General features: G+C 42.4%; 1 protein-coding gene across 3 annotated transcripts in view; it reads right to left on the bottom strand.

Annotated features, from left to right (window-relative positions):
• The window catches only part of kif3b (kinesin family member 3B), a 53099-nt gene that overhangs the window by 20733 nt on the left and 4420 nt on the right, over nucleotides 1–27946 (bottom strand). For all 3 annotated transcript variants that reach the window (XM_086005520.1, XM_086005522.1, XM_086005521.1), the window contains exons 2-5: nucleotides 26745–26822; nucleotides 19084–20546; nucleotides 6470–6571; nucleotides 4081–4203 (exon numbers count right to left, since the gene is read on the bottom strand). In XM_086005520.1, the coding sequence (XP_085861646.1) occupies nucleotides 4081–4203; nucleotides 6470–6571; nucleotides 19084–20487 (1629 nt within the window). In that variant the 5' untranslated portion in view covers nucleotides 20488–20546; nucleotides 26745–26822. The remainder of the gene's footprint in view (nucleotides 1–4080; nucleotides 4204–6469; nucleotides 6572–19083; nucleotides 20547–26744; nucleotides 26823–27946) is intronic.

Below are 27946 nucleotides of genomic sequence, written 5' to 3'. Positions count from 1 at the left end.
ACAAATATGTCTAATGTTACATATGTCTAAGCTTTCATTTGTGTGTAAATGAGATCTGATTTAGAAACAGGCCAGATATGATTTTGGTTTCATATCTAATACAAAACTGATTTCCAATCTTACAGGGCAGTTAACTAGTAGAAAGGTGATTATCTTCCGAGAGGCTTACACCAACTATGTAAATGGACTCGGATATAACAGATGGATTTTAATGTGGATATAAATCACATGGGAAGAAAGAACAGTAAATGTATGCAACATTAAAGAATTCTATTTCAAATCCACAGACAGAAGATGAAAAGAAAAATCATTTGGAAGTGATCAGTAATCAGACCCTGAAAATATCTAGTCAGTGTGAAGCAGTGGTTCAAATGACTAAAGTATGTCATGAAGCAAAAGCCAGGGCGAACACTTCAATGGGATGAGGCACAGAGTGTCCAAAGTAAACTGGGCAAATCTGTTAATGGGTAAAATGACAGGTGATCAGTGGGAGATGTTTAAAAAAGAATTTAATGTGCCCCTGAGGGGCAAGAGCTCGACTTGCCAAAAAAAAGCCATGGACAACTAAAGAGGTAAGGGACAGCATAAAACTAAAGGAAAGGGCATACAAAAATGCAAAAAATAGCACAGATCCTGGCGAATGGGAAAGATACAAAGAACAGCAAAGGGTCATAAAACAGATAGTAAGAGCTACAAAAAGGGAGTATGAAAAGAAACATGCGAGGGATATCAAAATCAATACGAAGAATTTTTATAGTTACATTAGGAAAAAGAGGGTGGTCAGGAGCAATATTGGCCCCTTAAAAACTGAAAGTGGTGAGACTGTCAATGACAATGGGGAAATGGTGGACATGTTGAATAATTACTTTGCATCAGTATTTACAGAAGAAGAGGATAGCATGCTGGAAATCCGAAAGAAACTAATATTGAATCGGGGACAGGGGCTCAATAAAATTAACGCAAGTAAAATAACAGTAATGAAGAAAATAATGGCACTAAAGAGTGACAAATTTCCAGGGCCAGATGGTTTCCATCCCAGGGTTTTAAAGGAAGTAGGTGAGCACATTGCAGATGCCCCAACTATAATCTTCCAAAGTTCTCTAGATTCAGGAAGCGTCACTTCAGATTGGAAAGTTACGCATGTCACTCCTTTTTTTAAATAATGGCGAGAGAGGGAAACCAGGGAATTATAGACCAGTTAGCCTAACATCTGTTGTGGGGAAATTTCTAGAGTCTATAATTAAGGATAGGGTGACTGAACACCTCTCAAATTTTCAGTTGATCAGAGAGAGCCAGCATGGATTTGTGAAAGGTAGGTAATTCCTGACAAACCTGATTGAATTTTTTGAGGTGGTGACTAAAGTAGTGGACAGGGGAATGTCTATGGATGTTATCTATACGGACTTCCAGAAGGCTTTTGATAAAGTTCCACATAAGAGACTGTTATCTCTTCACGGAGTTGAAGGCAAATTATTGACCTGGTTAGGAAATTGGCTGAGCGGCAGGAGACAGAGAGTAGGGATAATGGGTAGGTACTCAAATGAACAGGATGTGACTCGTGGTGTCCCGCAGGGATCTGTGTTGGGGCCTCAACTATTCACAATATTTATTAACAACTTCAGTGATGGCATAGAAAGTCATATATCCAAATTTGCCGATGACACAAAGATCGGCGGCACTGTAGATGAAAGCATAAAATTACAAAGGGATATTGATAGATTAAGTGAATGTACAGAACTGTGGCAAATGGATTTCAATGTAAGCAAATGTGAGGTCATCCACTTTGGACCTAAAAAGGATACTTTCTAAATGGTAAAAAGCTAGAAAAAGTGGATGTCCAAAGAGACTTGGGGGTTCAGGTACATAGATCATTAGAATGTCATGAACAGGTACAGAAAATAATCAAAAAGGTTGATGGAATGCTGGTCTTTATATCTAGAGGACTAGAGTACAAGGGGGCAGAAATTATGCTGCAGCTGTAAAAAACCCTGGTTAGACCACACCTGGAGTACTGTGAGCAGTTCTGGGCACTATACCCAAGGACAGATATATTGGCCTTGGAGGGAGTACAGCGTAGGTTTTCCAGAATCATACCCGGACTCCAAGGGTTAAGTTACGAGGAGAGATTACACAAATTAGGGTTGTATTCCCTAGAATTTAGAAGGTTAAGGGGTGATCTGATTGAAGTTTTCAGGATATTAAGAGGAACAGATAGGGTAGATAGACAGAAACTATTTCCGCTGGTTGGGGATTCTAGGACTAGGGGGCATAGTCTAAAAATTAGAGCCAGACCTTTCAGGAGTGAAATTAGGAAACACTTCTACACACAAAGGGTGGTAGAAGTTTGCAACTCTCTACCGCAAATGGCAATTGATGCTAGATCAATTGTTACTCGGAGATTGATAGCTTTTTGTTATCCAAGGGTATTAAGGGATATGGGCCAAAGGCAGGTATATGGAGTTAGGTCGCAGATAAGCTATGATCTCACTGAATGGCGGAACAGGCTCGAGGGTCTGAATGGCCTACTCCTGTTCCTATGAACAGGGAGCTTGGGTGTATTTGTAGGACAATACACTATAAAATAAACCATACTATTTTGTTCTCCTCGGTGTATGTACAGGAAACTTTGTGCTATCCGGAGGTGAGCTATCCGGCAATCTGGAGCCACCGGCAAAAATCAGCAGCCGTTTTTTATTCTTTTTGTTTGTTTTTTTTGCTTTGTTTGAACAGTCAAGCTGTGCAAGGTCTGTAGCTATAGCAACAGCTTCAGCTAGAGCTTTAGGGCCACACCCGAGTGTTTAGAAGAAGCAACAGTGTTTGTTGTCAAATACGGAGACCGTATCGCTCAACATTAACTCTGGAGAGTACGGCACTTTTTAGGCAACGACAGCAGCTCGGTCCCGTGGGTGCCGGATAGCACAAAGTTTCCTGTATTGTGATGCACAAAACATCACATTTGTGCAGGACAGGCTGGATGGGCCAGTAGATCTTTTCCTGTCCATCATTTTTTTCGTATGTTTGTACATTACTTTCACCAGAGAAGAGGATGGAGGTGAGACATGATGCAAGTCTTCAAATTAATGAGGGGTATAGATAAGGTTGACATAAGTAAACTATTCAACTTGGAAGATAAGCATAGGAATAGAGAACACAAGTATAACATTCACAGCTTCTGCAAGGTTAGAGACTAGAAAAACGTTTTCCTGTCCATAGGATAGTGGATGGGCGGAACTGACTCACAGAGAACGTATTAGATTTGAAGTCAATTGAAACCTTTAAAAGGGAGCTTGATTACACCTGATGAGGAGGATTGAGGATTACAAAGATATTGACAGCTCTGCTTGGGTTTTTTTCAACCAAAGGTAGAGGAAGGAACCTGATGCTCTCTAATGTAGGTGAACAATAAATGATGCGGTACGAATATAGATAATGCCATTTTTGTAGGCTATTTTGTGAAATAAGTATTTTTTTTCCCAATACCTCAAATTTCTACTCAAGCCATGCGAGCCTATAGCTGCAATGTCAATGATCTCTGCCTGCAGACATGTCTCAATCAAGCACAGGAGAGCAATGTGGAGTCACTGCTTCCATACACACACGCACACCATTGGAAGGATGCTGGCCAGGGACTCGATGCTTGAGATTAGGATCTCTTGTGGGTGGGATGGGGCAGTTAGATTGACCATGTACCTTCCCAATCCTCAGGGTCATATACTGGTACGCCAAGGCAAGTACCATCACCTAACTTTTTTTTCTGGTCAAGGGACATTCCTCTCTAATTTCTTTTACATTTTGAAATGATAAAATTACTTGGATATGTTGAATTAAAGTTTTAATTTCATTTTGGTAACTTGCTGTTGGCCAATTAGCTTCAGACAATGAGAATCTGATTGAGAATTGACCACTATTTTAATAACAAGCAACAAACGTAGTAACTTGCTGGTTAAAGGCACACTTCTGATACCGCAATTAACTGCTGACTCTTACAGAATTGCATTTTAAAATTTTACATTTACTTTACCATTATTTTATTGCACTTCATGAAAGTACTGAACCACAGACCTCTGATACTTAGGTTACCTTTTTCAACTTCTTAGTTTTGACATCCACTTCTTGCTGGAGGGAACTGTATGTCTCCTTCAGCTCCAGTGTCTCTTCATCCTGAGTCTCCATTTGCTGCTGCATCTCACGTTCCCGACGTTTCTTAACACAAAATAGTCAGCACAGAACACATAGCAGGAAATCATTTCAGAACTTTTCTTAATGTTTTCACTCTTTTCAAATTGCACATGAACGTTTCAACAACAATAACTCACATTTATATAGCGCCTTTAATGCAGAGAGTAGGGGTAAAGGGTAGCTATTCACAGTGGCACAAAGATCTTTAAAATTATGAAAGGTTTTGATAGAGTGGATACAGAGAGAATGTTTCCACTTGTGGGGAAGAGCATAACTAGAGGCCATCAATATAAGATAGTCACCAAGAAATCCAACAGGGAATTCAGAAGAAACTTCTTTACCCAAAGAGTGGTGAGAATGTGGAACTCACTACCACAGGGAGTGGTTGAAGTGAAAAGTATAGATGCATTTAAGGGGAGGCTAGACAAGCATATGAGGGAGAAGGGAATAGAGGATTATACTGATAGATTTAGATGAAGAAAGATGGGAGGAGGCTCGAGTGGAGCATAAACGCCAGCATGGATTGGTTGGGCCGAATGGCCTGTTTCTGTGCCTTATATCCTATGTAAAACTTTCCAAGGTGCTTCACATGAGCATTATTAAACAAAGTTTGACATCAAACCACATCAGGAGATATTAGGACAGGCGACCAAAATCAGTTACTACAATACTTCTAGCTAGTACTTCATTTCAGTAACGGCATGGTGGATAAAATGTTTTTCAAAACACAAACGTTTGGCCTACAAACATCCCATTGTTATTTTCCTCACAAATACCTTCTGTCTTTATTTATCACCATCTTCATTTTCCTATTACATCAGCCAGCATTTATTGGCAGCTAACTGAGGCTGGGTGTTGGTGTGGGGGGGGGGGGGGCGAAGAAAGGGAGAACACGAGAAACAGCAACCTCACTGGGAGGGGAAAGGGGAGTGATTGACACTCGAGTGATCAGTCAGGAGAAGAATCACTAAGATTGGCATCATGTGACCAATCACTTTGCTCAGTTAGTGGTTGATCTACAGACTGAAGAAAGATTGGCACTACCTTCCCCGCGAGTCAAAATTGTGGAAAACGATTATTCTCGTCACCAGGGCAAGTCTGTGCCAATGCTTCCCCTAGTACGAACCAAGACCTCACCGGGAACGTGTTCTGCAGTAATCAGAGCAGAAACCATATGGTGTGATCGGCCGAAGGTTAGCGACACTTGGACAATATGCATAATTTAAAATAGAAAACATAGAAACATAGAAGATAGGAGCAGGAGTAGGCCATTCGGCCCCTCGAGCCTGCTCCGCCATTCAATGCGATCATGGCTGATCATCCAAATTCAGTACCCGGTCCCTGCTTTCTCCCCATACCCCTTGATCCCTTTAGCCGTGAGAAATATATCCAACTCCTTCTTGAATATATTTAATGAATTGGCCTCTACTGCCTTCTGTGGTAGAGAATTCCACAGGTTCACCACTCTCTGGGTGAAGAAATTCCTCCTCATTTCTGTCCTAAATGGCCTACCCCTTATCCTTAGACTGTGACCCCTGGTTCTGGACTCCCCGACCATCGGGAACATTCTTCCTGCATCTAGTCTGTCCAGTCCTGTCAGAATTTTATAAGTTTCAATGAGATCCCCTCTCATTCTTCTAAACTCCAGCGAGTACAAGCCCAATTGATCCAATCTCTCCTCATACGTCATTCCTGCCATCCCAGGTATAAATCTGGTGAATCTTCGCTGAACGTGGTAAAATTAATTAATATTTAAAACATTTAAATTTCACATTGATAACGTGATATTGACCAATTTGTTCACAGCCCATAGCAACCAGATCAAAATTGAGAAGAATAATCTTTTTATAACTAATTTTTATATGACTACGTTTATTTTGAAAGGCAGAAAACTTGGATAAAACACAAAGGAACTTTGACATCTCTGTTCTAGAACCTTCTGCTGTTCATTAGTGTGATCCACAATATTTTTGCCTCCTACTAGAAGTTTGCTTTCCATAGCCTAGTGAATGATGTGACTAGCACCAATTCTACCATAGGCACAGAATACAATCATGGGCCATTTCACCTTTAACTGAGCAAGAGATGATAAATAATTTCCTACAATTAGGAAGTTAAGAAACCAAAGCACTCCATATCAAAGAAAGGATGCTCTTGTTCTTGTATTATAAACGCTATCTTCTTTTGGTGGGAAGCTACTGAAACAAATAATCTTAAGCCCTTTATAGCAGTGCCATCTCCACCTGTAACTTCAGATCGTTTTGACTCTTTGCTGTCCGCTCCGAGTTACCTGCTCTGCAATTTCTTGACGTCTCTGTTCCAGAACCTTCTGCTGTTCATTAGTGTGATCCACAATATTCTTGCCTCCTACTAGAAGTTTGCTTTCCATAGCCTAGTGAATGAAACATTGAAATTCAATTGCTTACTGTTCAGTTTTGTGTAAATAAAATGCACAGATATTAACCAGTTACAGGTATTTCATAGGTGGAGAACAGTTATCTATTATCCTATTCGTTGAAACTGACAACTTTTATTAGATGATAATTTTCTACTAAATGCCTATAAATATTTTAGCCTCTATACTACAAAATAGGTAGATTTGAAAGCAAATAATAAACACTTACTTTCTACTCGTGTTTTATTCCTGCTATAGGAGACGAGGATTAATTTGAATTCTATTTTTTTTCTTCAATTTGAAACTAAGGTTAGAAACTTTCCACGTATGTTAAAAGTGAAAAAAAAATTGGGTGTCATCTGTTTTTATGATACAGTTGGTGCGAGAGTAGAACTCAATGTTGTACAATTTATGTAACTATGGTGCTGATCTCCACTCTTCATCCTGGTTTCTGGTTCTGTAACTAGCAGGGACCAGGGATGAAGACTAAAGGGTCAGTTCTTCACTGCAATTCCACTGACACAAGCAAAATATCTTGAACTGATAGGGTAGGGAATTACTAATTTTAAAATAGAGTTGATACGTTTTCTTAAAAGCTCATACTGGAATTGTATGCAAAAAAGGGGAACTGCTGTTTGATCACATCATATAGAAGGTAAGTGGATTTACACATGGTCTATGACTGGTTTTGATCGCCTGATGCTGATAGAGATGAATTTTCATTTTTTTTGCCTCTCCCAGAAGATTGCATGACTGCGGTGCGGGAATAGGAAGTGTCATGATTCTCTGGCCATCATGAGTGTGGGGTAGGCTTGAGGGACCAGCTGGTGTTTTCCTTCCCATCATTTTTTTATGTTCATATATTTCAAACAATGAATAATCTACTTATAAATAAAATTCTATACACACATACACAAAAGAAAATCACTGCTTTCCTGCAAGTAGAAATAGCAGTTTACCTGCAATCGGAACAGAATCTGGCAAAGCAATATTTTAATTTGCATGGTCAAAGTTACAAAGCTTTCTCTCCAACTAAGCTAAGAATGCAGATTTTAACATTTAAATGGTTGGGTTGTTCCCACCTGTAAAAGTAATGGTGAGTTTACTTCTGAAATATTAGAAAAACCCAGTACATCTTAGAATAATACACCACTAACTGTATCCTCCGTCATCAGAAATGACTTTTATAGTTCTCATCAGTAAATTACAGAACACCGATTGTTTCTGTGAAGGATATATATGGCACCAGCAGGTAGCACCGCTTTGTAATTCTTACGGACTGTAGTTTCCTTTGTTTGGTTTTCACTATAATTAGTGCGGTATAAAGGAGGGTCCCATCACTTCAGACTTACATTTACCTTTTTGCTTTTAGAAAAAGGGGAAAATAGACCCGTATATTTTTAGGTTTGTTCATTTCCTAGCCAGTCATCAATAGGTGCTAAAACAATTGGCAAACAGGCACTTAAAAATCAGCAATTTGCACACCATCATTAGGAAAATCCATTGGTAATGGCCCATCTACGTTGATTCTATTAATAGTTTGTGCATTTAATCCTTCATAATAAATTCATATTTACATTTTTTCTTTTGTAATTTAATGCTCAAGAGGCTGCAAATTAGACTCATAATATTTTGTTCTGCAGACTTTTATAATGTTTAAGTTACATAAATATGTTTTTCACACGCCTCAGTTCCATCAAGTTGTGTCCCTCATAGCACATGCTTCCTTTCTATTGTTGCAATGTTAACCAGATTCTAAGGCAGCTTCACTTTGCTTTTTTCATCACCCTTTAGTAGTGACCCATCTACATTGATTTTAAATAAAAAAAGAGAAAATGCTGGAAATACTCAGCAGGTCAGGCAGCATCTGTGGAGAGAGAAACCAGAGTTAACGTTTCAGGTCGATGACCTTTCGTCAGAACTGGGATTTTAAAATGGTTAATGCATTTAATCTACTTTTATAATAAATTCAGCGTGGCACTGTGTATTTCCTGGAGGTAGGTCTGGGTAGAGGATGCAGATTGGGGGCATCAGTCCTTTTCAATTTTTGAAATATGCCAGGGAGAAAAGTCAGGTAAGAACAGAACCTGCAGACAGCAGTGCAGAGAAGAGACATCAGAGGAGAATGGAGTGGACAACTGGTCGAAGGCAGTAGAAAGGTCAAGGAGGGGGAGAAACACCATCGCAATTGCACCAGATGTCATTTGTGACTTTGACCATTACAGTCTTGGTACTGCAGGAGGGGCAGAAGACATATTGCAGGGACTTGAACAAGGAATAGCAAGAGTGATGGAAGCATAGTTACAAGATTTGAGATGGCCTGAAAGTAAAAACAAACCTTGCAATCTCTTAGTCAAATGAATAAGATACACTAGATAAGTCACAATGGTGCTGCAGTGGCACTTCAGTTTCGGGCTGAGGTAAATTACAAGGTACAACACGGGGAAATGTGTAAAAGGAAAACAACTGCATGATGGAAATTCAAAATTATTAGAAAATGCTGGAAGTACAGAGCAGATTGTCGGCATTTGTAAAAGGAAAATCAGGAGCAGCACCAGGCGTACCTAAAATGCGGTGCCAACCTGGGGAAGCTGCAACACAGGACTACATGCATGCTAAAATGCAGAAGCAGCATGCTATAGACAGAGCTAAGCGATCAGATCAAAGCTCTGCAGTCCTGCCTCATCCAGTCGTGAATGGTGGTGGACCATTAAACAACTAACGGGAGGAGGAGGCTCCATGAATATCCCCATCCTCAATGATGGTGGACACCAGCACATGAGTGTGATAGACAAGGCTGAAGCATTTGCAACCATCTTTAGCCAGAAGTGCCGAGTGGATGATCCATGTCTGCCTCCTCCCGAGGCCCCCACCATCACAGAAGCCATTCTTCAGCCAATTCGATTCACTCCGTGTGATATCAAGAAACGGCTGAGCGCACTGGATAAAGCAAAGGCTATGGGCCCCGACTACATCCCGGCTGTAGTGCTGAAGACTTGTGCTCCAGAACTAGCTGCGCCTCTAGCCAAGCTGTTCCAGTATCGCTACAACACTGGCATTTATCCGACAATGTGGAAAACTGCCCAGGTATGTCCTGTCCACAAAAAGCAGGACAAATCCAATCCGGCCAATTACCGCCCCATCAGTTTACTCTCAATCATCAGCAAAGTGATGGAAGGTGTCATCGACAGTGCTTTCAAGCGGCACTTACTCACCAATAACCTGCTCACTGATGCCCAGTTTGGGTTCCGCCAGGACCACTCGGCTCCAAACCTCATTACAGCCGTGGCCCAAACATGGACAAAGGAGCTGAATTCCAGAGGTGAGGTGAGAGTGTCTGCCCTTGACATCAAGGCAGCATTTGACCGAGTGTGGCATCAAGGAGCCCTAGTAAAACTGAAGTCAAATGGGAATTGGGGGGGGGGAAAACACTCCAATGGCTGGAGTCATACCTAGCACAAAGAAAGATGGTTGTGTTAGTTGGAGGTCAATCATCACAGCCCCAGGGCATCGCTGCAGGAGTTCTTCAGGGCAGTGTCCTAGGCCCAACCATCTTCAGCTGCTTCATCAATGACCTTCCCTCGATCATAAGGTCAGAAGTGGAGATGTTTGCTGATGACTGCACAGTGTTCAGTGCCATTCGCAACTCTTCAGATAATGAAGCAGTCTATGCCCACATGCAGCAAGGCCTGGTCGACACTCAGGCTTAGGCTGATAAGTGGCAGGTAACATTTGCGCCACACAAGTGCCAGGCAATAACTATCTCCAACAAGCGAACGTCTAACCCCGCCCCTTGACTTGCAACGGTATTACCATCGCCAAAACCCCCACCATCAATATCCTGGGGGGTCACCATTGGCCAGAAACTTAACTGGACCAGCCACATAAATACTGTAGCAACAAGAGCAGGTCAGAGGCTGGGTATTCTATGGCGAGTGTCTCACTCCCTGACTCCCCAAAGCCTTTCCGCCATCAAGGCACAAGTCAGGAGTGTGATGGAATACTCTCCACTTGCCTGGATGAGTGCAGCTCCAACAACACTCAAGAAGCTTGACACCATTCAAGACAAAGCAGCCCGGTTGATTGGCACCCCATCCACCACCTTAAACATTCACACCCTCCACCACCAGCGTACCGTGGCTGCCATCTACAAGATGCACTACAGCAACTCACCAAGGCTTCTTTGGCAGCACCTCCCAAACCCGTGACCTCTACCACCTAGAAGGACAAGGGCAGCAGGCGCAGGGGAACACCACCACCTCCAAGTTCCCCTCCAAGTCACACACCATCCTGACTTGGAAGTATATCGCCGTTCCTTCATCGTCGCTGGGTCAAAATCATGGAACTCCCTCCCTAACAGCACTGTGAGAGTACCTTCACCACACAGACTGCAGCGGTTCAAGAAGGCAACTCACCACTATCTTCTCAAGGGCAACAAATGCTGGCCTTGGCAGCGACGCCCACATCCCATGAACGAATAAAACAAAATTAACGCTTCTGGTGTAGACTCACTGTCAGAAATGGAATAGGAAGTCAAGAGAGCCTCTTTGTAGGATTGATTCATATAGCACTTGGAAATTTACATTACATTTGGCTCAAGAACGGCTGGTATAAAAATAAAAAATTGGAAATAATTCTCTTCCCTAGTACATTGTAGGTACAGTGCCCCGTAAATTGCCTGAAGGGTGCCTTCAAGGATCGTGCAGGAAATCACCTAAAATAGAGTTTTAGCTTGAAAGCTGACCACACAAAATGGAGCTCAGCTGTTGAACTGAATGTTGGGATAAGGCTTTTAGTTAACACAAGTGAAGCTAACCATCACACAGGCTTTATTGCTATGGAGTTTCCCAGATAATTTGGCCATAAAAATCTTCCAAGTTGAAGGCCATAAAACAATTAAAGCCATAAAAGTTCCTAAGCGATGACCTGAGAAAGGATGTGTTTATGCTACATGCATTGCTTACTAGTACGAGAAACCATTATTCCTAACATACCACTTTGATCAAATTAACTGCATTATAAATTCTATGTAGGAACCTCACTTTTAAACCAAGTGGTTACATTCTGCAGCTACCTCGTGTCATTTTCGGCAAATGACCAATCCCACTGATTATGCCATGTTTGACATATACACAAAAAATGTCAACATCTGTTCATCTGGACTAAAACTTCAGGAGCAGCTACCTTAGAACAGGTATAGATATTGAAGATAAAAAAGGGTACAGTTATGAATTTTTCATATATTTCAAAAAGGAAATTTTAATCCAATTTAGGAAAATTAAGGCAGAACAAGTATGCATCACATCTGAACCCAATCGTACCTCATCCAACATTCACGTGCACTTTCTAACAGGAAACATTGGCTAGTGATTAAGAATGGGAACGTTGCTGATTTTCCCCTCAGAAAAAGGAGGCTTATGACAAATGTCAGGAGCAAGATTCAGTTAATAACCAGGAAGATTATGTTAAGTACAGGAGGGAATTGGAAATGTTAATACAGGAGCCAGAGAGAGGTTGCAAAAAAAGATCAGCAGGCAACATTGAATTGAACCTTAAAATATTTTATATATGTATAAAGTGTAAGCAGTTTATTAGAGAAAAAGTTGGGCCTATTAAGGACCCAAAGGGAAATCTTCATGTAGAGGCAGAGGACATGGCAAAAGTATTAAATGAGCATTTTGCATCTCTCTTCCCAAAGGAAGCGGATGATGTGAAGGTTACATTAAAAGAGAGGGAAGTTTTTGACAGGATAGAGAAGACATACTAAAAAGATTAGCATTACTGAAAGTTGGTAAGTCACCTGGTCTGGATGGATTGCATCCAAGGCTGGTGAAAGAAGCAAAAGGTAGAAATTGCAGAGGCATTGGTCACAATCCTTCAATCCTCATTAGATACTGGAGTAGTGCTGGAGGGTTGCTAACATTATATCGCTATTCAAGAAAGGGGAGATGGAGTTCAATGCGGAGAAGGGTGAAGTGAGGTTTTCAAGATGATGAGAGGTTTTGAGTAGATAGAGAAAAAACAGAGGTCATAGATTTTAAATCATTGACAAAAGATCTAGAGGGGCGATGAGAATTTTTTTTCACTCAGTTGTCGGGATCTCGAACGCTCTACCTGAAAAGGTGGCGGAAGCGGATTCCATTAATTATTTTAAAAAGGATTGGACAGGTACTTGACGATAAGGAACTTACAGGGTTACGGACAAAAAGCGGGGCTGTGGAACTAAGCACGACTGCTCTTTCAAGGGACCAGCATAGACACGACGAGCCTCCTTCTGTGCTGTAAGTTTCTACGATGTGGTTTTAGGCTACTCCCTTATTTGGGTGCTGGACTGATAGTCACTAATAAATCCAAGGCAGCGACTGCTGCCAACGAAATGAATTGGTTGCGCATGCGCAGTTTCTGTTTTTTTTTTGGTTGCTCGCTAACTGAAAAGAAAATATTGTTGCCATCACAAAAATGCGGCAGATAATTCGCAGAAACGCCATAAAGGTTTAATCGTTCTGAGTGGAAAAAAACTATTGGGTGAAACTATGCTGTGAAGTCGTTTGCAGCAACTGTTAAATACATCTGTTCATTGCTCCGTGATGAGGCTGTCACAATCATATCGGTAGTGCTCATTTTGTATAGGTTTTGTTTACTTTCTAATTTGGACGCAACTTGATAAAATAACGTGGACACCATGTCGTCTGGAGAAAGTTTGGAGGCTCGGTTTGAAAAAAATGGAATCCATGTTAAAGGATCTCAAGTGCGAAGTGAACAGTGAATGTTTGCTGATTGGTGTACGGAGCTTGCACACCAAACAAATAAATCTCTGCAACCCTCCCCCCAGAGAAATTATCATACATTCATACTTAAACCAACCCGTGATAATTATGGTTCCGAGTGAAAACAAACTGTTAGGTGAAACTATGCTTACGATATTATTATACATTAATAATTAAACCACCACAGAATGCTTCTGCGCAGCTTCCGGTTTATTGGCAGCAGTCACTCTGTAAATCCAATAGGGAATTCAGGAGAAACTTCTTTACCCGGAAAGAAAAGAAAGACTTGCATTTACATAGCGCCTTTCATAACCACCGGACACCCCAAAGCGATTTACAGCCAATGCAGTACTTTTTGATGTGTAGTCATTGTTGTAATGTAGGGGAGTGGTTAGAATGTGGAACTCGCTACCACAGGGAGTGGTTGAAGCGAATACCTTGGATGCATTCAAGAGGAAGCTAGATAAGCAAATGAGGGAAAAGGAATAGAAGGATATGTTGATGAGGTTAGAAGAAGAAAGGTGGGAGGAGGCGCAAGTGGAGCATAAACACCAGCGTGGACCAGTTCGGTCTAATAGCCTGTTTCTGTGCTGTAAATACTTTGTAATACATGTAAGGCACCGTTAAAAATAATCCCAATTCTGTGAGGTTCTATATCACATCCCAAAATCCTGTGAAGTCTTATATCAGTCGGTATCGTATAAATGCCAGCAAAAACATTTTTGCCACATAGTACACTACATGTGGCATTAGATTACAGTCACTAATCTCATCTCAAGAGTTCAGTTGAGATTCATTCCTGTCCCTTTAAGATGTCTTCTGAACCCCTCAACTGGATTACTACCTTGTAATCCATCATCAGCCATCCAATATCTTCAAAACCATTATCTACTACTTAACAGAATACCATGAGAATTTTATTTGTTTCCATGCTTTTTTCGGTGTGGATCACTTAGCGGCACATATAGAAGCTGTATCAAAAATCTAAAAGGAAAAATGTATATAGGAAAAGCCTGATCATAACCAGGGTACACTATCTCTTATAATGTTCGTTACGTTACTGTAATATCCCATTTTTGCCATCGGGCGGTACTGTAATAAACCTCCATAATCCAAGCTATTGTTCAATTCTGCCACTGTGCTGTGTGCAGTAGATAGTTGTCTACTGCAGTTGTTCTGTGTTTCTGCACAGCACCACTCAGCGGCAAAAAATGAGAATTGCAGGAACAGAACTGTAGAAACAGAGCTGTTTACAGTATTGAATTTATCCCACTGTCTGTGCTGACTTGGTACTAAATCAATCCAAAACTAATCCCATTGGCCCACTCTCTCCAGACACCTGTATCTTCCGCTGCTTCAAATAAATCACTTCAAGATGAGTGTCAAAACAAAGACAGTAAATGCTGGATGTAGACAGCCAGTTCATTGGCATAGGTGTGATTTCCACTCCCATCACTCCACCATTAGCAGCCATGCCTTCAGCCGTCTAGACCCTACACTCTGGAATTCCCTTCCTCAATCTTTCTGACTCTTTACTCCTCTTCTCATTTAAGATCCTCCTCAAAGCCCTCTGACCAAGATTTTAGTCATTCTTCCTAATATCCCCTTTGGCTCGACATTAATTTTTGTCTGATTAAGCTTCTATGACTTTTTTTCCAGCATAAATCAAAAGCTGTCGTCGTTGGAAGAAGTGGTTCTGACTAAATGTCTACATCTGAAATATTAACCCGCCCTTCTGTTGACAGACCTGCTGCAAATTTCCTGCATTTTCTATTTTTATTTCAAACTTACAGCTTTCTAGCCTTCTCAGTATTTGTCTATGATGTTTCACCCAATGACAAGAATCATAGGATATACAGCACAGAAACAGGCCATTCGGCCCAACCAGTCCATGCCGGTGTTTATGCTCCACTCGAGCCTCCTCCCATCTTTCCTCATCTAAATCTATCAGTATAACCCTCTATTCCCTTCTCCCTCATATGCTTGTCTAGCCTCCCCTTAAATGCATCTATACTTTTCGCTTCAACCACCCCCCGTGGTAGTGGTTTCCACATTCTCACCACTCTTTGGGTAAAGAAGTTTCTTCTGAATTCCCTATTGGATTTCTTGGTGACTATCTTATATTGATGGCCTCTGGTTATGCTCTTCCCCACAAGTGGAAACATTCTCTCTGTATCCACTTTATCAAAACCTTTCATAATTTTAAAGACCTCTATTAGGTCACCCCTCAGCCTTCTTTTTCAAAAGAAAAGAGACCCAGCCTGTTCATCCTTTCCTGATATGTATACCCTCGCATTTCTGGTATCATCCTTGTAAATCTTCTCTGCACCCTCTCCAGTGCCTCTATGTCCTTTTTATAATATGGCGACCAGAACTGTACACAGTACTCCAAGTGTGGTCTAATCAAAGTTCGATACAGGTTTAGCATAACTTCCCTACTTTTCAATTCTATCCCTCCATAAATAAACCCTAGTGCTTGGTTTGCTTTTTTTATGGCCTTGCTAACCTGTGTCGCAACTTTCAGTGATTTGTGTATTTGTACTCCGAGATCCCTTTGTTCCTCCACCCCACCTAGACTCGCACCCTCCAAGTGACCTCCCTATTCTTCCTACCAAAATGTAATACCTCACATTTATCTGTGTTGAACTTCACTTGCCAATTATATGCCCATTCTGCAAGTTTATTAATGTCCTCCTGTAATTTGTTGCAGTCCTCCTCAGTATTGACTATTTCCCCCCCCCACCCCCCAAAATTTGGTATCATCTGCAAATTTAGAAATTGTGTTTTTGATTCCAAAGTCTAAACTGTTAATGTAAATTGTGAACAACAGTGGTCCCAGCACTGATCCTTGTGGAACACCACTACCCACCTTCTGCCACTGTGAATCAGTCGCTACAATTTCATCAAATGTACTAGTCAGTAATTTTCAATTTTCCAGTAATATTGCTCACAGTGAGGCAGAGAATATGCTGTTTTTAGCACTAGAGGTATTTATGTCATCCAGGCCATTGAGTTGCAATGACTAAGTCAAAAGCTAGTTTTATTAAAAGGGGTATTTTGGAATTTTTAAATGGTGCTTTGGAGACTGAATTCCACAACTTGTCCATTATTGTTTGAAAACCACAAATCATTATTATATATGTGTGAATACATACTTTAATTTATATGCCACTATTAACATCGACTCCCAACCCCACCAAGCCAGATTCCCAGCGGCTCATACCACCGCCCCCACCCCGCATCGAGGCAGATTCCTGGCCCCTCATAATGTCCCCATCTGAAGCAGATTACTAGCCCTTCAACCCCCCCCCTTCCCCTACGGAGGTAGATTACCATTCCCCCACAACCCCCCTTCCCCACTCACCAAGGCTCTTGATAACCCCCATCCTGTGCCAGATGACCAGCTATCAACAGACCCCCCCCCCCCCCCCCCCACACTGAGGCACAGTGCTGACCCTCCATCACCGATCCCCACACCCAACTGAAGCATATTACTGAGCTTCATGTCCCTGCCGGGGCAAGTTTCTGACACTAAGATCATCCCCCCTCCAGACAGCCAGATTTTCCACTCTTCAACACTTCCCTCCCCTGCTGAGGCAGCTGTCCCTCTTTTGCACCTCCCTCCCGAGAGACAGAAGCAGAGGATGAGAGAGATGATGAGAAGTTGGGGGAACACTTCTACATGCAAAGGGTGGTAGAAATTTGGAAAACTCTTCCACAAATACCAACTGATGCTAGGTCAATTGTTAATTTTAAATCTGAGATTGTTAGATTTTTGTTAACCGAAGGTATGAAGGGATATGGGACAAAGGTGGGTCTTTGGAGTCAGGTTACGGATCAAGCATGATCTCATTGAATGGTGGAATAGGCTCGAGGGGCTAAATGGCCTACTCCTGTTACTACGAGAGTAAAAGAAAGAAAGACTTGCATTTATATAGTGTCTTTTACGTCCACTGGACATCCCAAGGTGCTTTCCAGCCAATGAAGTACTTTTTGAATGTAGGGAATGCAGCAGCCAATTTGTGCACAGCAAGCTCCCGCAATGTGATAATAACCAGATAATCTGTTTATTTTAGTGATGTTGATTGAGGAATAAATATTGGCTAGGACACTCTCCCTAGAGTGAGAGAGAAAACAAGCACAAAGAATGAAAAGCTAACACAAAGACAGCAGCGGCAGGTGAAGAGAGTGACCATCTTTCTGACTTACTCTGCGCAACACCACGGGAAACTGACTAGCAATGTATAAACAAATCTTATGTCTGAATGCACTTTCCGTCAACTTTTTCATTATAAATTCCTACACTCATTAAAAAAAACGGACCTATCTAAACTTCTCACTCTGTAATGATACCCTCCTGGCAGTGGAGGCGCTGCAGCACCATTACTGGCAGGAGGATGTAATTACAGTGACAAGTTTATACGGGGAGTTTCCAATATAACTGTGGACAGAGGAATTTATAAAAATGAGGACAGAATGTACAACTTTAAAATTGGGGCTGAATTACCCCTCGCCCTCTAACCCCACTTCACCTGAAGCCTACAATTAGTTTTGACTCCCGTGTGCAAGGCCATAATTTCAACTAGTGTTTTCGGAAAAATATAGAACCTTGAATGTTTGCATTTGATATCATTGCAAGACTGCAGTGAACTCTGAAACGCAAAGGTTTATTAAAATAAAATGGTTAATAAGATATTTTGTGTCAATTAGAAAGAAAAAGACTTGCATTTCTATAGCGCCTTTCACGACCACCGGAAGTCTCAAAGCGCTTTACAGCCAATGAAGTACTTTTGAAGTGGAGTCACTGTTGTAATGTGGGAAAGGCGGCAGCCAATTTGCACTCGGCAAGCTCCCACAATGTGATAATGACCAGATAATATTGGCCAGTGTTAACTCCCCTGCTCTTAGTGCCATGGGATCTTTTACGTCCACCCGAGGTCACAAAGATGGATGCAAAATCAGCATTTAAAAAAACTAATGTATTTGGCACCCCAAAAAAACCCTTTCCCATGTGCCATCTTTTGGACTTTACATCACATCATGTTGGTTATGTCACACATCTACTCACCACTTCCAACCCTGGTTCTAAAGATTGGGGAGAAAAGAGGAATAAAACGGTGTCATCAAAATTAAATCCACACAGGTGTTATAAACACACTTTCACTAGGTATTGAGTAAAGAAGAATTTGAATGCATTTACAATTACAAAGAAACACTTTTGTAACTCACTAATGACTTCACTGCTGAGAGGTTGGGTCTTGCAACATCACCAATCCTGATCAAGTAACCTTTATTTACTAGCTGCGAAGGCAAGTACTTTCAACAAAATGTTCCATTTACCTTTTAATTAGTACAGTCCCTTACAGTGGACCGAACAACTGAGCAAAAAATGATCAGAATGTGTGTTATCTGACTTATACCCTACTTACACCGGAAATGGAAACACATTTCAAACCAATATACTGGCTTCATTTCTTGATTCCCCACTGACTTGGGACAGACAAGCATCATAGCATCTTCCTTTCAAAGCACAGAGAGTTTCTGAGACTGCATTGAACCCCACATAACTGTGTTAAACATCATACTTTGCACAACAGTGTAAAATACAGCAAGTCATTTCATACAGTTTTTTTCTATTTCAACTGAAGCATTTTCATGTTATCTATATAAACCAAGGTTTAAAGTATTACCAATGAAGATTCAGGTTAACCAATAATTCATGCAATACTTTAATCACTATACCTTAATTTTAGTGGCAAGGGTCTCGGAGGCTTCCCTCTCTCTCCGCACATCTCCCATCTTTTTCTCCTTTTCACTCAACAGCTTCTGTTTCTCATCCGCCACTAAGCTGTGGTCATCTAGAATGGCTTTCTTTTCTCTCTCCAGCTTTTCCTGTTGTGCCCGCCAGTATTCAGGTTCATTTTTAATTCCTTCTTCATCCTCTTCTCCATCTCTGTCATCTTCTTCTATCTCCTCCTCTCCTTCTCCCCCCTGTCTCCTTCGATTCTTCTTCTTCTGCTTGTCCACACCCCGCTTCTCCAGTTGAGCTTTCAGCCGAGCTATCTCCTCCTGGAACTCTCTCAAAAGTGCATCTTTGGGATCTTCATTTACTCGAGGTTTATTCTTAATGTTCTTGGCTCGATTTGCGTATCGTAGTGTTGTAAGAGTCTCTTCACAATTATAGGAAGCAGGACCAATATTTGCCACCATAACGGTTTTGGCATTCCCTCCCAGTGAGTCCTGAAGCAATCGAGTTAGCTTTGAATCCCTGTAGGGAATGTGAGTGCTTTTACCATCCACAAGTGCAGATATCACATTGCCCAGTGCTGAGAGAGAAAGGTTAATCTTTGTTGCTTCTTTTAGCCGTTCCCCTTGGGCTCCAGTTTTAGCTTGTCGTTCACTGCCAGCAAGGTCTACTAAATTCAACTTTCCGACACGGATATGGTTCTCTCCGTCAAGTCCAATTTCACTGCACTCAACTGTTATAACAAAGATGGCATGGGAACGAGAGCTGTGTTCATTCATGTTTGTGGCACCAACAGACCGATTCTGATTGCCAACATTCATAACGTGTTCAATTTCTTTCACATTTTTTGTCACAAAAGAAGACAAGTCTTTGACATACACACCAGTGTCTGGCCTCTCCTTCAGCTCCAACCTTGTTGTTTGATCTTTCGCTAGTAAATCCTTTATTTCCTCTTGGTAAATCTCCAGATACGATGCCCTTACCAAGTACTGCTGATTTTGTGATCGAGAGATGTGTGTGAATATGTGCTCAAAGGAATTTGGGATGACGCCTCTCCTTTCAGGGTCTGTGCGGAGTCCCTCCATGGTGTATGTTTTCCCGGTTCCAGTCTGTCCATAAGCAAAAATTGTCCCATTAAAACCCAGTAGAACTGATTCCACAAGAGGCCGAAAGGTCTCATCATAGAGTTCTACTTGTTTAGAATTGGAGTCATACACAGCATCAAATGTGAAAGTCTTGGGTAATTCACTTGGACCTCCTCTGGGGTTTTTCACCAAAATCTGACCCAGTTTTACATCTATGTCAACAATCCTTCCATAGCCACCTGCAATTTCCTTCTCGTTCATTGGCCGACACCGCACAACCACCTTAACTGATTCAGAACTTTTTAACTTTGACATTGTGAGCGGTAATGAAATTCAAATGCTAAGAAATGTTCTTGCCAGTGAGCACCACCAACCTGTAAAAGAGATTTAACACTCATCAATCTCCTATTAAACTCAATTAGTCTACTAAACACAAACTAATGGCAATATATCACATTGACAAAATCAATTAATAATCTTAAAAATCTTCATTAAGTGTGGTCTACATAAGGTTAACTGCAGTCATTTATAATATGGTGCGCGTTCTTGGTTGCATTACCTAGCCATTCATTTAGGATGCGGACAGTAACTTGCACAGTATTTAACAGCAACACTATAGCTTTCCAAAGTTGATCCTTGTCCTAGTTGATATTTGCATTGAACATCTGGAAAATTTCCATGCTCAAAAATGTAAAGCTAAAAAAATATTGTGCAATTTACAACCTTATAAGCATTATTTTGCCAATTTCATACCAAAAGATGAAATCTGCCACAGTTCAATATTTTTCCATTTTGCCCCACAGAACAGCGTTAAGCATTCATGCGCTATGCTCAAGATTGTACAACTCAGCAAACCTAGGCTTTTTATTTAATTAATTCTTGGGAGGCTGGCATTGCTGGCATTTATTGCCCATCCTTAGTTGCCCTCGACAAGGTGGTGGTGGGCCTAACTCTTGAACAGCTGCAGTCCTTGTGGTGAAGGTGCTCCGACAAAGCTGCTAAGTAGGGAATCCCAGGATTTTGACTAGGGGCACGGCTAGTTCAGGAGCACGGGTCTTTAGCACTATAGCCAGGATGTTGTCAGGGCCCTTTGCTGTATCCAGTACACTCAGCTCTCGCGTGGAGTGAATTGAATTGGCTTTAAACTGGCATCTGCGATGGTGGGGACATCAGGATAATGCCAAGAAGGATCACCCACTCGGCACTTCTGGCTGCAAACCCTTCAGCTTTGTCTTTTGCACTCACATGCTGGGCTCTGGCATCGTCGAGTATAGGGATGTTCACGGAACCTCCTCCTTCCGTTAGTTGCTTAAGCATCTACCACCATTTATGACTGGATGTAGCAGGTTTGCAGAGCTTTGTCCTGATCTGTTGGTTGTGGGAATCACTTAAATCTATTTATAGCATGCATGTAGCCCACGAGGTCACAGATTGCAGTGATATACAATTCTGCTGCTGCTGATGGCCCACAGTGCCTAATTGCTACCCAGTTTTGAGCTACTAGATGTGTTCCTAATCTATCCCACTCAGCATGGTGGTAGTGCCATACAACATGATGCAAGGCATCCTTGGTGTGAAGACAGGACATTGTCTCTACGAGGACTGTGAGGGAGTCACTCCTACCAATGTTTTCATGGACAGATGCATCTGCAACAGGTAAATTGGTGAGGATGAGGTCAAGTAGGTTCTCTCGCCACCAAGTCCAGTCTTGCAGCTATGTCCTTCAGGACTCAGCCAGCTTGGTCAGTAGTGGTACTACTGAGCCACTCTTGGTGATGGACATTGAAGTCTCCCACCCAGAGCATATTCTGTGCCCTTGCTACCCTCAGTGCTTCCTCCAAGTGGTGTTTAGATTCGAATTTTACCAATTCATCGACTGAGGGAGGGCAGTAGGTGGTAATCAGCAGGAAGTTTCCATGCCCCTGTTTGACCTGAAACCAGGAGAATTCATGGAATCAATGTTGAGGATTCCCAGAACCGCTCCGCTCAGACCCCTGCAAACTGTATACCACTGTGCCCCCACCTCTTGTAGGTCTGTCCTGCTGGTGGAACATGACATATGCAGGGATGGTGATGGAGGAATCTAGGACATAGGTATGATTCTGCAAGTATGACTATCAGCCACTGTCAGGCTGTTGCAGGGATATGGGGAGAAGGCAGGGACAGGGTACTGAGTTTGGATGATCAGCCATGATCTCATCGAATGGCAGAGCAGGCTTGAGGGGCCGAATGGCCTACTCCTATCTTCTATGTTTCTATGCTTGACTAGTCTGTGGCACAGCTCTCCCCCAACATTAGTGAGGAGGACTTTGCAGGGTCGAGCAGGCTGGGTGTGCGTTTGTTGTGTCCTGATTCGATTCCTAGGCAGCCGAGCGGTGCAGCCGGTTTGATTCTTGCTTGTCTTTCTCGTAGTTTGATACAATGGAATGACTTGCTAGGCCACTTCAGAGGGTATTTAAGATTCAAACATGTTGGTGTGGGACAGGATTCACATACAAGCCAGACTGGGTAAGGACGCCAGGTTTCCTTTCCTAAACAACATCAGTAAACCAGTTGGATTTTTAACAACTATCCGGCAGCTTCACGGTCACTTTTACTAACCACAGGTTTTTTTTTAAATAAATTGAATTCAAATTCTCAAACTACCATGGTATGATCTGAACTCACGTTTTCTGCATTACTAGTCCAGTAACATAACCACTACGTTACCATACCCCGTTTTCCCCAACAATATGTTAATTTCACAAAACAGTCAGGTCCTTGCATCCTTGTTCTGCTACATTACACCAGGGTTTTATCATCATCAGTTTATTGGTCCATTCTTTCACAAACTTGACATGAATTCTATCCAATAAAATGACATCATTAGATTTTAAATTTACTTTCATCATGGATACAATGTCAGCTAATAAAGTTTTATTTCGTGTCCACAATTCAATTCAGGCATTAAAACTTATGGCGTTTTGGCCACATATCAGTGAAGGAGTTTGCAATTTCACTGCAGTATTGTTTACTGGCTGAAGTAAATCCCGTAGAAATCGGTTACTTAATCTTGCGCTTTCCTTCCATGGCTTGTGAGGTAATCTGAACCCCTGGAATAATTTTAAGCCATAATACTCACTCTCAATCATCCACAATTCTAGATATAATTTACTCTAGGAGGGTTCAGATCACTCAACCTGCAGAACTGAAGTCAAAAAAGCTCTACTTGCATCTAAAATTTTTATGACCTTATTATAGCCTCCCTCTCATGAGAATAAAGAAAGACTGGAAGAAACCTTTATTTACAAAAAAAAATGTTTTTTGTGCGCATCAATGTTCGGGATGTCAATAGAGGGGAAAGGAACACTTTCCATTTCAGGCACCTAGGGGGAAAAATTGAGTTGCCGCCCCACCGCGGCCAAAATTGAGTGGTAGCGCCCCAAGAGGGAAGCGGGGCGCTACTGGAAGCATTGCGTCTGTCGGTAAGTCAGGGGGCGCTACCGAAGATTGCAGCCGGGGCGCTGCGCACGGTGATGACGTCATCGGCCGCGGCGCAGCACCGCGCTAATGGTTACCGCCACCGCTAACCTGAATCTCACGGGGGGCGTTGGCGGCGCCGCGCCTGGGCGCTAACGGGAGGTGCAAAGCAACCAAATTTTTCCCCCCTGGTGTCAGCAAATACTCCCAGTCACTTGCAGAGCAAAGCTCCCTGTACTCCGTTCCAATAATGTGCCTCAGCTCCCACCTCAGAGAGCCTTACTGTACCACAGTAATATAAATGTGTTTCTCCATGCCAATTTTGGTCTGAAATGACTGATAGAAAAATCTTCTGTGATATCACCACCATAAAATATTGCCATGATTTATATGGGGCTATACCAGTAATAATGGACTTGTTTAATTGTGAAGTGTAAAGGAGCTAAAAAGTGTAGTATATTGTATATCAGATAACACACAGTCCACACTGTGGTAACACAAAGGTTTGAGATTATGTCATGATTTATCAATTATTATATCTCAATTCTGAGATGTCTCATTACTTTAGAAGAAACACCAGGGTGTATTAATCTATATAACGATTTCTTACTGTTTTTAATATTGTATTGGCAGGGGTGTTATAGCAAAGTGTTAAAGATGCCCAGCTCTTGCAGACAAACCACGTGATTTGATAATGCAGCAATATTGCAATGCATTTTGACGAACAGTGGTATCAGGATTGATTTTATTAACTAACAGAGAACATGATAGCTTTTACGTATTTATTCACTAAAGACATTTACACTTTTAAATAGAATTAGGTAGATGTATACACCTTACTGAAAATCCTTTCTTCCTTCCCCAACCCAAATTTCTCCCTTCATGACCTGAAGGCAAAGATCCATGTTAAGGTGTGGTTCCATGAATCCTTCTGTCCTCTTGTACCTCATAACATGTGTGCAGTTTACTGAACGAGTGAGGTAATACAGCAATGACCAGACCTGTCTTCAGCCACATACATACACACACCCTCTTGCTGAAGCCACTGATAAGCACTCAGGAGGTGGAATCCTCTTTCTTGCCGAGACCAACTGTTAGACCCCTACAACAGAGATTAATTAACTCAACAGAAGCTGGGATCTGAACCTGGTACAGTACTTTCCCAGTGTGGAAAGTTCAGTTCCACACTGGGTTTACAAACTGAGCCATCAGGGTATCCTAACCCAAATTTGGATTTTAAAAATGTGTTTTCCATTATTCTATTGATGTCCTTGGTTGTATTTGCATTATCCTATTTCCAGAGAGGGTCATTGTTGCTTAAGTTAAGTTAATAAGGCAGCACAGAAAAAAGTGGGCTGGAACCCACTCCCCTTCTTAATTCACAGTTGTGCCTACTGGATCGACCCGTAAAAATCTAAATTCAAACTCAAGTCTTCCTGTCAGGAGCCAAATACCCCAGAGCTATTCCAACACAAATCAAATTTCACCTCAAAGATATTGCTACTAGCCTCATGGGATTGAAACATTTTTTTATTGGATAGAGGAAGTTGAAGAAATGAAACCCTACAGCCACTATAAATACATTTTTCATTAAATTAAATCATTCAAATCATAGAAGACTATTTCTAGTCATGTACCAATTGTACTCTACCAATAAAGGGGGGGGGGGGGGGAAGAGAGACAAAAGTAATTTCAAAACAGAGGGAAAGAGAAGCTGAATGAACTACAATGTACTACACATGAGAATCTTGATTCATCCTAATTACACTCTCGGGAATAAGAAAGGCCCATGAGGGGAATACGAATGAGAGAATTAGAACCAAATTCTCACGCTGCATCCTGCAACTGGAGCCAACACACCAAGTGAATTAAAATACAAAAATTTCAACATCTCAAATGAGCTCCATTCATAAGGAGACATGAAGTTTCAAGAAGTGGCGCCCACAGAAGACTGAGAAATACTAAAAGGAGGCTTTGTGGATTCTGTGCCTGCACTGTTGATCGCTATGGAAACAGCTGTAAGCAATGAGAGAATTCCTTGCACCAGTGTGTGTTTATTTGCCTTACTGCACTAGTAAATACACAATCTGCATCTTACATCAGTGAAAATAAAAGTCCAATGTTGTGGAATTACAATGACAAAGTCATATTACTAAAGGAGTTTCAAATGATTTTCTTAAACTATAAAAGAGTTAAAAACATTCAAGTATTACATAAATTGAACAGACTATGGTCAACAGCACGATAGAGTATCTTCACTCATGAGGCTGACCATAACTCACTTACGATTTTGGCAGTTTATTCTGCAGGACACAATATATTATCTATATAATGAGTGAGTGTGTTTGCGCAGCAACAATATACTACATTCAATGCCAATGCTAAGTCTCTGTTGGCACTGCTTTTTGTTTTTGTTCATGCTAGCTTTAAAAATTACAATGCAAAGAACCTAACGATATCCTATGCAGCACTTATTAGCCTTCAACCTTTGCATCAATGCACTGGTTTAGATGTACACGACAAAAGGAGGAAGCATAACTCAGTGTGCATTTGCACTACAAGTTTAGCATCTGTATGAAGTGGTTTGGGCTTTGCACCAATACTAAAATTGTGTAGGTGTTGAGGCTAAAACTGATTCCACAGCAAAGTGAAACCCCTCCACTTTGCTTCAGTGTCAGGTTGATTCCTCTCTTGAGATTCAGTCTGTATTTCAACTTTGACAATCAAGCAAGACTGTCAAGTGCACTATGTTCGACATCCTGCAGGAGAATGTCTCAAAGAGGGAGGTACTGTATAACCCAGCCTCACACAGCTATGGAAACAGCTGCAAGGATTCAGCTAAGCTATGCCAGAGTCCACAGGGTGTATTTTTTTTAGTTCAGTGCAATCACCACATATATTCTCAGTTCTCTGGCTGATATTACTTCCCAAAACACTGAGGCAATTACAGTACTACAGGGATAAGCAGCATGTGCCACAGCAAAATCCAGATTTACAGCTGAAGATCTTATTCTACACTCACTCGCAGCTGTGCGCCAGAGATGAGCTCGTTCTCAGTGAAGCATTAAACCTCATTTTACCATGATCATCAGATATGTGGTAGTTATACTCACCACAATGCAATTGCTTTTACTGCTGTTGTGTTATGCAGCCATATAGAATGTGGAAACTCCCAGTATTCGTGGAAGATCCTTTAAAATAATTTAAGTATTCAGTATGGCAGACTTAGATAAACCTGAACATGTCACAAAGAAAGCACATTCAAAAACATTATATAAGATTAAATACAATACCACAAAAAATTAATTGAAAGCACTTAAGCGTTGATTGAAAATCAGGTATTTTAAACTCCAAAATATGCCCACCAGGAGCGGGATTACACTAGATGACCAATTTAAGAGATAGTAACTGACCCGCGGGAGGCAGCAATTGGCCAAGCACTCGTTGGCCCTTACACCCTGCATCTCTACCACTTCCCCAACACACCAGGCCCACACTCGTTGCTCCTTCCTCCCTCCACCCCAAAGCTCCCAAGGCCAGACAATCGTTGCCCATCTTCTACCTCACCACCCCACCCACAATCAATCCTGGACCAAGCACTCTCCACTCCCCCCGCTTTCACTTCGTCACTCCTGGACCGTCACACTCAGGCCCTCACACCCACCCACCACCTCCCCCCCGCTCCCCACATCATCGAGTCGGACACTCTCCCTCATCACTCCGGAAACTCTCCCTTTTCCCTCATGGGCACTCCCCCGCCCTTCCACCCATCGCTCCAGGGTGCCCCTCCTGCAACCACTCCCTGGGCACCCCCCCTCCCCTCCCCTTCACTCCTGGGCACACCCCCCTCCCTCCCCTTCACTCCTGGGCACCCCCCCCCTCCCTCCCTTCACTCCTGGGCACCCCCCCCCCCCTCCCCCTTCACTCCTGGGCACCCCCCCCTCCCTCCCCTCACTCCTGGGCGACCCCCCCCCTCCCTCCCCTTCACTCCTGGGCACCCCCCCTCCCTCCCCTTCACTCCTGGGCACCCCCCTCCCTCCCCTTCACTCCTGGGCACCCCCCCTCCCTCCCCTTCACTCCGGGCTCCCCCCTCCCTCCCCTTCACTCCTGGGCACCCCCCCTCCCTCCCCTTCACTCCTGGGGGCCCCCCCCTCCCTCCTCCCTTCACTCCTGGGGGCCCCCGCCCTCCCTCCCCCTTCACTCCTGGGGGCCCTCCCTCCCCTTCACTCTGGGGGCCCTCCCTCCCCTTCACTCCTGGGGGCACCCCCCTCCCTCCCCTTCACTCCTGGCCCCCCCCTCCCCTTCACTCCTGGGC

The sequence above is a fragment of the Somniosus microcephalus genome, chromosome 13 (assembly GCF_052327205.1).
Source record: "Somniosus microcephalus isolate GS21.2 chromosome 13, FLI_Smic_1.0, whole genome shotgun sequence".
Lineage (NCBI taxonomy): Eukaryota > Metazoa > Chordata > Chondrichthyes > Squaliformes > Somniosidae > Somniosus > Somniosus microcephalus.
Note: the sequence above shows the minus strand (reverse complement) of the source record. Positions and strands in the feature narration are given on the sequence as shown.